Source organism: Thermoascus crustaceus (genome assembly GCF_041956765.1).
Source record: "Thermoascus crustaceus strain CBS 181.67 unplaced genomic scaffold VTN00scaffold_2, whole genome shotgun sequence".
In the NCBI taxonomy this organism is placed as follows: domain Eukaryota; kingdom Fungi; phylum Ascomycota; class Eurotiomycetes; order Eurotiales; family Thermoascaceae; genus Thermoascus; species Thermoascus crustaceus.
The window spans coordinates 1,655,094-1,666,113 of record NW_027192528.1 but is presented as its reverse complement, the minus strand read 5'-3'; the positions used below and the strand labels follow the sequence as shown (position 1 = coordinate 1,666,113).

The following is an 11,020-nucleotide window of genomic DNA, read 5'->3' as shown; positions in this document are numbered from 1 at the left end:
ATCTATGAGGGGTAAGTATTAGTGTATTTTAGTCGGTCCAGTTACATGTCCAAGGTTCTTGAGATGTCAAGGTAAGATCAGGTAAGGTTGTTGAGCGTGATATACGCGAGGTATATCTTGCATTGATCACCACATCCACGGTAATGTGTTGATTGTCTTCATCTGATGAGTTCACAGAATTATATTGTGGGAGGAAATTAAGTCAGTAGAAAAAAAAAAGAAAGGGGAAAGTAATAAGTAGCATTTCTTTTTCGGTCTCCCGTCATACGGCCATAATTCCCAGACCGGATCTAAGAAACAAAAAAGCAGAAGCAAAAAAAGAAAAAAAAAACGCCCGTGCCATACTCCCATAATATGCTCGAGAAAAGAAAATATATATGTACCGCCACCCACTTTTTTTTTTCCGTGTGGAAATCATTACTCCCCATCAACATCCATCTCACTCTCTTTCTTCTCCAGCACCTTGACCTCTCCACTACTCCGGCTCCAGAGCGCCTTCATAGCAACGCGGAACTCGGCTGTAGCAACCCCAAACATCTTCAGCAGCGTCGTCTGCCTCGAATCCAGCGTCTCACCGGCCCTGCACACCTGGTAACCCGGCCCATCCGTCATCTCGAGCACCACCTTGCCCTTGACCAGTCTCGTGGGGACACCCAGCTTGCGCAGCGTCGGCTCGACGGTGTGGCTGACGGGCTCGTCCTCGGAGGTCGGGATCTCGCCCGCGCGGGAGTGCACCACGCCATTGGGGATGATGAAGTCGCGCGGGCTGACGGTGCCGGCGCGGGCGAAGTCGAGCGGGCGGTAGGCGTCGAAGTGCGCGAGGACCGACTCCGGGTCGCGCGAGGTGAAGAGCAGCCCGACGGCGCCGGTGAGGAACGGAGCGAGTTGGTGGAGGTTCGGGGCGAATTCGGTCTCGGGGGAGTTTCCCAGGGCGACGGCCATGACTTTTGTCTTTCCGAAGAAGAGGCTATATAACACTGTCAGTTAACCCTTCGTTAAATAATGATAGAATGTGGTAGGACGAACCGGCTATCAGAGAACTCGGTGCGCACGTCCTTCAGGTACGTGTTGCGCATGTTGTCGACGGAGAAGACGAAGAGGTGGTCATATTTCTCGATGCATTCGCGGATGTTGGCGAAGAGCCGACGGGTCTGCTCCTTGTGCGACTTCTTGGTGGTCTTGCTCTCGTGGACGATCTTTGCACGCTTGGAGACGGGCATGGTGACGGTGTTGCTTGCCTCGTAGGTGGTGTTTTGGTTCTGGGAAAGGGGCGGTTATTGAAAGGATAACTGCGCGCTGAGGGGATTGAAGAGCGCAAGAGCAGTTGTCCGGAGCGAAGGGACGCAGAAAGATGGAACAAAACAAGAGTCGCAGCGGTGCTCGTCGCCCGATATGGGAATTAATTTTGGGGATTTTTTCTTGATAACGGCGGCGGGGCCGGAGGAACGTTGATGCGCGCTTATCCGCCAGGGCTAGGCCGCATCGGGGAATCAGCTTGCGGAGACGTCATGCGCGTCCAACATCTCCTCCAGACATCGCAGAGAGCTGCTCTCCCCCCGCGGGCTCGACACGATGCCTCGCTGACGACGCTTATATTGCACTCTAATTGACGTCCTCTGGTTATGTGTGATCAAGTATAGCCCCTTGGCTTTGGTTGCCGCCGACAATGCTTGATTTCATGGACTATATCCAGCTCGCTTTCGCCGAAGCGACCAGCTGGAACCGCGACAACTCGTATTCCTCGCTGACGGCCACCGCGCAGTGTACGTTGATAATGCCTTGCCATTTGATGTTCATACGTAACACATTGTGGATGCTGACCTAGGTGTGCTTCCTGCATCCAGCGCTGCTCGACTTCTCCACCCCCGAGCGACTGCGTGTCCACCTCTCGTCGCTGGCTACACCCCAATTCGCGACGACATATACCCTCGGTACGGTTGGCCTGATCGATGGATCCATATCATACTTGTTCAGCACAATCCCTCTCAATGACACCCCCAGCCGAAGCGCCCTGATCCCTCTACGGAAACTTGTCCCCGGATACCGTCAGATACAGCCGCCTGAGGCTCCGGCCCGGGACTGGGGATGGGAAGCCGTGCTGGATGGGATCAAAACACCATCCGGCAACGAGGCAGACGTTGCGCAGCGGAAAGCAACTCTGCTGCATGCGACCCTGCACTTGCCGCCTCCGACGACCCTCATGGCACTGTTTCTGCGCCGGATATCACCCACCACGCAGCTGACGCTGGCGCTCTGTTCCACTCGGGGACCGCCCATGTCCAAATCGGCCCCGCAGGCCTCCATCCTGACGCAGCTGTCCCATGATACTGGCAAATACAGCAACGAGTACCTCTTCAGCACCGACAACGCCCTGTTCGGCTGGCGAGGGCTGTGGAATTTCGGTCCTGATCCCCGAAGCACGAAGGACGGGTCCCCTCCACTATCACTGCTCTCTGCAGGCGGGGAGGCGTACTATTCCCCGGTGTCGTCGCTCGTGGGAATGTCCACAGGCTTGAGATTCACCACCCTTCCCGCGGCCACGGACGGAAGCAATAATAACAGCCCCATCTCGACCTTTCCTTACACCCTCACTCTGACCCTGACCCCCCTGACCGGCTCCCTCTCAACGACCTACTCCCTCCGGGCCTCCCCCAACCTGGCATTCAGCTCCCGCTTCGGCTTCAATGTCTACAGCTGGGAAAGCGAAATGGTGGCCGGGTGCGAACTCTGGCGGAAGACCCGAAGAACAATCCCGTCACGCGAGGAGGCAGACGACGGTCTCGAATGGGCCCGACGGAAGATGAGATCGTGGGACGCACCCGCCGTCATGACGCCCATGTCTCCGGCCCCGACGGTCCTTCCCGAATCTCTGCCCCCACCGCCAGCGGCAGCAAAGGAGGAGACCGAATCCGTGATCAAGATCCGCGTCGACCAGTCGTGGAACGTGCGCATCCTGTGGGAGGGGAGGGTAAAGGAGCTCCTAGTCAGCGCGGGCGTCGGGCTCGGTCCCGGGTCCTTCTCCGTCCAGCCGTCGTCGTCGTCGCCCCCGTCGCCGAAGTACACGCCCGGTACGTCGGGCGGTGGACAGAGTGCCGGAGGGGGGTCGCCGGGATCGTCGTACTGGCGGGGTGTGGGGGTTTCGGTTTTGTATTCTTCTTAACTTTGGCTGATGTTGTAAAATATGATGATGATGATTATAGAAGCGGATTGTGATGTCTTGAGGACATGGGATCAGGTGTATGAATAGCATTTTTGTATGTAAATGGGCGAGGAGATTGCCCGCTGCATGGCATCCAGATGAAGACAGAGTATTTGTAGGCTATATGAAAAGATATGATACCAGATTCTCCTTTTCTTACAAAGTTGTTTCTGCAGAGAGAATATGAGAACAAAGAAGAACCTTGTAACTGTTCTTCACATTTCCCATTAGCTACATCATTATTGATTAGTTAGCCAATTAATTAATTAGGGAAGATTCATTCATTTATTCGTTTGTTTCTATTTATTTCTCGTTGATCATCATATCGGCAAGCCGATATGTTTAAGTTCGATTACAAAAAGGGGATATCATATACCATCCTCTTTTTCCTTTCTTCTCTCTCTTTTTCTCATTTGATGCTGCAATGCGTAATCCAGCCGCTTCGATTCATCTCAGGCTTTGTTTTTTTTTGTTTTGTTTTTGTTCTGGCCATGTGATGGATCGTAGCTAGCTAGCTGGGTACGTGATGCATTGCGAGGCATTTATCCAACCTACCCCAGCGCGCGGTAACTCCAGTGAAAGAAGAGGTATAGTTAGTAGTTTGTGGTTTTTGTTTTTGCTTTTCTACCGGTTGATCATCACGTCTGAAGTTGGCTCAGAGAGAAAATGGGGAGCATGTTGTTTAGTTTAGATGTTGGAGTTGATGATGTCGACGACTGTAGTTGATTCTTGTTAGCGCAATGTTCTTCTTGTGTATCAAGGAAGAGAGGGTGGGATGAGCAAGTTGAAGGCAACATACATGCAGGCTTCAAGCTGGCACCACCGACCAGGAAACCGTCGACGTCGGGCTCCTTGGCCAGGTCCCTGCAGTTCTTCTCGCTGACACTGCCGCCGTAGATGACGCGGGTGTTGTCAGAGGCCTCGGGGGAGATCTTGTCGGCCAGCCACTTACGGATGGTGGCGTGGACCTCCTGGGCCTGCTGGGTGGTAGCGACCTTGCCGGTTCCGATGGCCCTGTTGTATCCACGTCAGAGAGGGGATCTTTTTTAAGGAACGAAATGGTCTGGAAAGAAAGGTGGGGAGAAACATACCAGATGGGCTCGTAGGCAATGACGACCTTAGCCCACTGCTCTTTGGACAGGACGCCAGCGACGGCGTTGAGCTGACGGGTCACGACGTCGAGGGTCTTGTCGGCCTCACGGTCCTGTAATTCGTCGTGTCAGTCAACGTTGTGTTCGACTGCCACCTCAACAGTAAACCACGTTCAAAGTTCCACACGTACCTCGAGACTCTCACCAATGCAGAGGATGACATTCAGTCCACCCTCGATGGCGGCCTTGGTCTTGCGGGCCACGAACTATAATAGTACACGTGTATCAGCCATCTTTTCTTTCCTGCACTTCCCCAGCAAATCAAAGGGGTAAACGTATAACCGCTCAAGAGTTTCTGCCGTTTACTCCCGCTCGGGGTAAGAAAAAAATGGGGAAAACCTACATCATCGTCCTCCTTCAGGATGGTTCTGCGCTCGCTGTGGCCGACGATGGTCCAGTCGATCTTGGCGTCTCTGAGCTGCTCAACGCTGACCTCACCGGTGAAAGCACCATTGGGCTTGTCGAAGACGTTCTGGGCCGAGACGGCGAACTTGGGGTCGGCGAGCTGGCGCACCAGCAAGAGGTAGAGGGATGGCGGGGCAATGACGACCTCAGTGTTGGGGTCGACCTGGGCGGCGTTGAGGTTGGCGACGATGGAGGAGAGGGAGTCGGCAACGCCGTTCCTGATTGATTGTCAGATACCGGAGAGAAGGAATACGAAGTCATGGTTGTATAAAGAAACGTGGTGATTTTTGAGGTCGAGCGCGGGGCAACGGATGAGTGTCCGGGGTAGTGGCACGGCACATACATCTTGAAGTTCCCTCCGACGAAGAACTTGCGAGGCATTTTGGCGGTTGTGTGAGATGAATAGTCTGAGTAAGATCGAAGAAAATGGAACAATTGAGGAGTTCTGGGAAGGGTGAAACGGAGAATGTTGACTGACAGCTTGGAGCAGAGAGAAAGAGAGAGAGGGCGGAAATTACTTAAAGGAAGCTCAGCGGGGGACGAGGGCGGCGGAAACCGGAGCGAGGGGCAGCGGTGGGGAAGCCCCTTATCGATACGCGGTGAAGTGCAACGTCAACGTCGCCCAGCACGCCGTCCTACTGGCAGCTACAGCCTCAGAAAAGTGGAATGAGCGGAATCACGACTTTCTTGCTTGAACGAAGCAGCCCGACAGAGTCTTTTGGCTTCCTTAGGTGCGATCCTCATACTCTTACACCGCTAGCCGCAGGTAAACGATCAACGTCAAACGAATGGCTCAATACATGCCCAAGTATCACAAAATACACCCATTGAACGGAACAGACATCGAGATGAATTTGGATGACTCCGCATTTCTTTTCTCGGAAGAGCCAAAGGACATATCTGAATCTTGAAACCGAAGAAATTGGCATCTCAACAAAACAATGGTATCATTAAACGACGCACATAATAAGAACAAACTTGTAAGAATAAACTCCCTTCAGTAATCATCGCCTCGGCTGCCGTAGCTAAAGCGACGGTAGACCGGGTATCTTCTAGTACGATGTCCCATTAGACGGGCTTTGGCCTTCTCGTCCAATTCTCTTTCACGGTACTCGAGCTCCCGCTCCCGGCGTAGGAGCCGCTTCTCGCGCTCTTGGAGCTTTCGATTTCAGATGTACTCGATAGCACGTTCATGGACCCGTTCTCGTTCCCTCTGCCCCTCTCGCATCATCTCGTCAATATACGCTATCTCTGTTGAGGCAGGCGAAATCGAGACACGATAATCAGCTCGGTCACCATACGTCACCCTCGGTCGAGCACGGTCCAGGAGAAGTGCATCGGAGGTTCGGATCTTTCCCCGCTCCCGGTGAGCGCGCATGCTGTTCTCCGGCACGAGGTCAACCTGCCCGGCTAGATACCGTTTCCAATTCTCTTCACCGGGATATGTATTCTTGTGTGGGTGCTTTCGGTAGTGAGTGCGGTACACGGGTTCATGCCGACCACGGTTTGAAGGACGTCGTTGAAGATGCGGGCTTTCGCGCAGCTGTGGTTTTTCCTGTCCGTCCTCGTATGAGTCTTCCGTGGCTGAGCTCTCTTCGTCCTGTTCGAAAAGTGACGACTCATCACCTTCGACACTGCTGGTCTCCGGGAACCAATCCGTCTCGGATGTTGGATACGGTTTGGGAGACTTAGCAGGACGACTTGAGTTAGGCGTTTTTGGCTCTACAGGCGGTGGTTCATCCCTGTTCTGCTTCATGGGAAAGTCATTGGGAAACGGTGTCCGAGGCGGAATCGTACCCCCTAGCCTCTGCATTGGACGAAGCACACCAGGACCTCCTGGTGGAGCTGGAGTTTTGCCATTAAGCACTTCGATACCCATGGGCGGCTTTGCAGCGGTGACACCAATACCACCTTGCATACCTGCTGAGTGACCACCACCAGGGCCTCCTGGAGAAACTGGGGGTCTGCCATTAAGTACCTCACTACCCATGGGGGCTCTTGCACCATCGGTACCCATACCACCATGCATACTTGCTGGGTGTCCTTGTGGAACTGGGGTTCGGCTGTTTAGCACTTCAACACCCATGGGGCTTCTTGCGGTAGTGGTTCTGATACCACCATGCATATCTGTGGGGTGACCAGTAGTCGGGCCTCCTGGTGGAACTGGAGGTCTACTGTTAAGCACCTCAATGCCCATGGGAGCTTTTACACCAGCGGTTCCTATTCCACTGTGCATACCTGCTGGGTAACCACCTGGAGCCCCTGGTGGAACTGGTGTTCTGCCATTAGGCATCTCAATGCCCATGGGAGGTCTCGCACCGGCAGCACCAATACTACCATACATACCTGCGGGGTGACCACCAGCAGGGCCTCCTGGTGGAACTGGGGTTCCGCCGTTGAGCATCTCGATGCCCATGGGATTCATGCCAGTGGCTCCGATACCATTGTGCATACCTGTGGGATGACCGGCAGCAGGAGGACTCCGGGGACTAGGCGTAGGTTGTCCTGGTGCTGCCATTGGTCGTTGTCCTAGATTTATATTCCCAGGTCCAGGTGGTCCAGGTGTAGGATGGGAAGGTATTGTGGGAGGGCTCGGTTGCTGAGGCATATTAGCCATTCCAGGAGGCAGGACTTCTTGACCGAATCCTTGCCCGAACCGTTGACCGTCCATAGGCATCCCCTTCGTGGGCCTTGGATCAGGGCCAGCATTAGAGTTATCGAATTTCCTCTGATCCTTATCCTTTAGAGTTGCCCTAGAAGGGGTGTTGAGGTCCACAAGCTCACCAAAGACGGTTTTGGACGCTGGAGGAGTGACCATAGCAAGCCTGATAGAGATATCTGGACGCAGCTTGCGCATAATGACCACATCCATGGAGATTACCTCGTAGTTGCCCCGGCGGGCACCTTTTCTTTTCACTTGTTTCATGTCGAGGGTCACGTATACGCAGGACCAGTCGAAACGAGGATCGTTGTCCTGGATCTTGTGATCCTCAATCAGTCGGTCCACATGGGCACGTTTGAGTTTACTGAGGCTTTGATACTGTTCTGCGGTTGTCATCTTTTTCTTCTGTCTTTGGACCATTTTGGCAAGCACATCCTGTGACAGGTGCATTTTGGTCTTTGTGGCACGGCTCCAGGTAGGTCTCTGTCCAGGTTCCTCAGGATCGGCCTGGTAGAATGTCCATCCTTCGTAGAAAGGTGTAGTAGCGCTCATGTCGAGTGGTTGGAGACCCTGCAGGGTCTGACTCTGATCCATGCCTTCTCTGCCTTTAGCAGGGCTATGGCTGTCGATATCGAGCATTCTCATCCGGCCAGCAATGTCATCTTCAACGTCATTTTGCCCCATAAACTGGGTACCGCGCTGAACGCTATTGGTAGGCCGCGGCGGCGGGTGATGAAACACGCGAGAACCCCCGTGGAGATTTGGAGGAAGATGACCCGGGGCAACAGGATGAATCATATTGTTGGCATTCATAGCTTTGTGGGCCTATGAAAGGCACTTTTTCGGACTCCGTGGCAGTAAGCAGAGGATTACTTGATTCTGAAGAAGAATTCGCGCAGGGTGTCGAGGTGGAGGGCATGCAGAGGAATGCAGAAAAGGTCCACTCAGAAAAATAAGCAGAGAAACTAAAGCAAAGGTTCAGGATGATGAGTCGTGAAACTAAATGATATAGAACGAGGTGGTGCTGAGCCAGTTGCGGTCACTGTCTGGTGCTATATGGGAGAAAGCGCATTCAAATACCCACGTTCGGGCAAGAGACAAAGTGTGTTTTGAACTGAAAGAAGGGTAAAATCAGGCTCTCAGTCTCTTTTTGTATCCTGTTATTGTTGAGCAATGCAGGTGAGGGGCAATCTGGAGCCTAGGATTGTTTCAAAAACTGGTCATAATGGAATCCTGGGGCCGTTACTGAGCATGCTTCTATGCTACCTCTTTTCCGTGCAGGGCTGCCTGGGTCACAGCCGGCAGCCCCTGGCCAGAAGAGCGCCCCATGAGAACGAACCAGTAGAATAGTGCTAAGATCACAGCCGCATTGGCTGCAGCCGTGGTTGCAGGCATGTTTGCCCTGCTAACAGGCGGTCAGCAAGAGCGGCGTATCGCCGCGTATGTTGACGGGGGAGAGTAGAAGGCTTTCCATAGAAGACTTTGGCCATCAGCAAGGCTCGAGGAGCCGAAGATGCATCGCGACTCACCCAGCTTTTGACGCCCGACTCAGCCATCAACGCCCGTCACAGGTATAGTCGATTGGCGCTTATTCCTGTTCCCCAATCCAAGTCACGATAGGCCAATCATGAGCCGAGTCTATAGAAATTTGAATGGAAGTCTGAAGCAAATGGCGCATGACGGACCCCAGGGTTAACAAACAAGCTGACAGTCTAGAGCTCATGGTGAAGGTTAAGCCACGCTTCCTTCGGAATGGCTGTGCAGGGCCATACTCAGCTATGCACCGCCGAACGCGGGGAAAAAAGCGATGGAGATATAGCACCAGTGGGGAGAGTCCTCTCTACTGCTATAGGACGGTTCCCCTGGAGAAAGAAGTTGATGTCCTGGAGAAGCTGGCGACAACAGAAGGCTGACGAAGCGCGGGGAAGGGCGTCAGCACGAGCGCCCTGAGCCCTAGCCCTAGCCCTTTGCGCCCGGTTGTGATGTCGGCCCTACCCCGGCCTCAGAAAACCGGGATACTCCCTCTGTCTCTCCATCTTAACTGACGGATATGGGAGCTCCTTATTCCATTGATTCGTGTCTCGAGGAATTTATAGCCTTGTGCTGTTGAGTCTAACCAGATGATCCGTCTTCACCTCGCTGGTTTTTCTACCAAGGTGGTTGCCTTCAGGTGCTACGTTCGAAAATGACCGGAGAAAACCCATATATTTGTCCAATAGCATCAAAGAAGAAAGCTACATAGATGAACAGAAATTGGTGTCTACTGGAGCCTTACCAACGATGAGTTATTTCACCCGTTACCTGGGATTACCATCCTATGAATCCCATAAGTGCACCCTGTCTCTTCTACAATACGCGATCAACTCCTCCTAACCATGAATAGGTATCTCTCTAGTGTAGGGCTTAACAGAGAAAACAGGTGGGGTTGTTTCGATGATCAACCTCAAAGTTCTCACCGTCTCTTTATTGAGATTCTTTCCGAATAGGCCACCAAACAAGCTCTAAGGCGCCCAGGCTACCCGCAGTGACGGACAATCCCATACAAACGGGGCGCAAATCACTGGCTCACATTATCACTGAAACTCCTTCTACATCATTATTATTAGAGGAAATTATATCTGGTGCCTCACCTCTAATGCAACGTCATCATATTTGTTTTCCAGTTTCATTTGAAGGTCCCGGCCACCCCTGAAAGTGATGCTGCAGCGAACTGTCACAATTACTAGCTAGCACTTTTTCGATCTGTCACCTTCAAGTCACCCGTAGATGTCGGCAACGAAGGAATTATTTGGAATCCTATTCCGAGTCCTAGACACTGAATTTCTCTCTGATCTCGTGGTTCACAGAAGTCGCTGCGTCTCGTAATCAGATATTCTCCTTATGGATACATTGTGAACATATTTTTTTCCTCTTATATACTTGATCTGATATATAGAGAGAGCCGCTAGAAATAAGCACTCCTATCCTATAGCAAGTGCTGAACTAGTATACCTGTAAGGTTTCCTGATGACATGCATTGCACGGCACCTATGCACACAATAGTATGTACTGTACGCGTCTTCTGCTAGCTTACCGTGAACTATTCGCCTCGGATCTGCATATTCAATTACCTTATTTTAAAACCGTGGCCATCTCTCACCGACTGTTCCGAATGCTGAGCCGCATCGGCTTCCCCAGAGACACCCTTTTCACTCGAGTTTCGGGCACCCATACCGCACATGACATGGGTCTGAAGAATGCCAGGGTCTACCCCCTACCCCATGTCTTCACTGTCCATGTGTGCAAATTGTCATTCAGTGGCAAATATGTACATTCTCTAAGTCCATTCTTTTTCCATTTTAGAACAAGGATGAAAACTGGCTATGGTGTAGTGCCTGCTACTATGTAACTGTTTCTGATACTCTGTCAGACTGCGCGAGCCTAGTAATCCGAAGGTATGATGATGAAAGCTCTGATTATTCGAATCTACCTAACTGACTATTTATTCTTATGGAATTAGGGGTTAAGACCTTCCGAATATTTCTTTATTTAACGATCCCGAGATATATGAAAGGATATAACAAAGGAAAATAGCCGGTTTTGGATATAGACAGTATGATTCCT

The 11,020-nt window shown here is 52.2% G+C and overlaps 5 protein-coding genes across 5 annotated transcripts; 2 read left to right on the top strand and 3 right to left on the bottom strand.

Moving 5' to 3' along the window:
- Window positions 1–417: 417 nt before the first annotated feature.
- Window positions 418–1,220, bottom strand: VTN00DRAFT_4121 (uncharacterized protein; the record flags this gene model as incomplete). The annotated part of the gene is made up of 2 exons (XM_069430515.1): window positions 418–967; window positions 1,027–1,220. The coding sequence occupies 2 exons, from the start codon at window positions 1,218–1,220 to the stop codon at window positions 418–420; spliced, it is 744 nt and encodes a 247-aa protein (XP_069289642.1).
- Window positions 1,221–1,666: 446 nt separating this feature from the next.
- VTN00DRAFT_4120 (uncharacterized protein) lies at window positions 1,667–3,160 on the top strand (the record flags this gene model as incomplete). The annotated part of the gene is made up of 2 exons (XM_069430514.1): window positions 1,667–1,763; window positions 1,845–3,160. 2 exons carry the CDS (start codon window positions 1,667–1,669, stop codon window positions 3,158–3,160), a joined length of 1,413 nt encoding a protein of 470 aa, XP_069289641.1.
- A 377-nt stretch (window positions 3,161–3,537) lies between these two features.
- Window positions 3,538–3,885, top strand: VTN00DRAFT_4119 (uncharacterized protein; the record flags this gene model as incomplete). Its single annotated transcript, XM_069430512.1, has 3 exons — window positions 3,538–3,660; window positions 3,711–3,791; window positions 3,859–3,885. The coding sequence occupies 3 exons, from the start codon at window positions 3,538–3,540 to the stop codon at window positions 3,883–3,885; spliced, it is 231 nt and encodes a 76-aa protein (XP_069289640.1).
- Window position 3,886: 1 nt separating this feature from the next.
- VTN00DRAFT_4118 (uncharacterized protein) lies at window positions 3,887–5,136 on the bottom strand (the record flags this gene model as incomplete). Its single annotated transcript, XM_069430511.1, has 6 exons — window positions 3,887–3,915; window positions 3,999–4,213; window positions 4,291–4,403; window positions 4,482–4,556; window positions 4,694–4,973; window positions 5,099–5,136. The coding sequence occupies 6 exons, from the start codon at window positions 5,134–5,136 to the stop codon at window positions 3,887–3,889; spliced, it is 750 nt and encodes a 249-aa protein (XP_069289639.1).
- A 787-nt stretch (window positions 5,137–5,923) lies between these two features.
- On the bottom strand, window positions 5,924–8,230 carry VTN00DRAFT_4117 (uncharacterized protein; the record flags this gene model as incomplete). The annotated part of the gene is made up of 1 exon (XM_069430510.1): window positions 5,924–8,230. The coding sequence occupies one exon, from the start codon at window positions 8,228–8,230 to the stop codon at window positions 5,924–5,926; it is 2,307 nt and encodes a 768-aa protein (XP_069289638.1).
- Window positions 8,231–11,020: the final 2,790 nt, after the last annotated feature.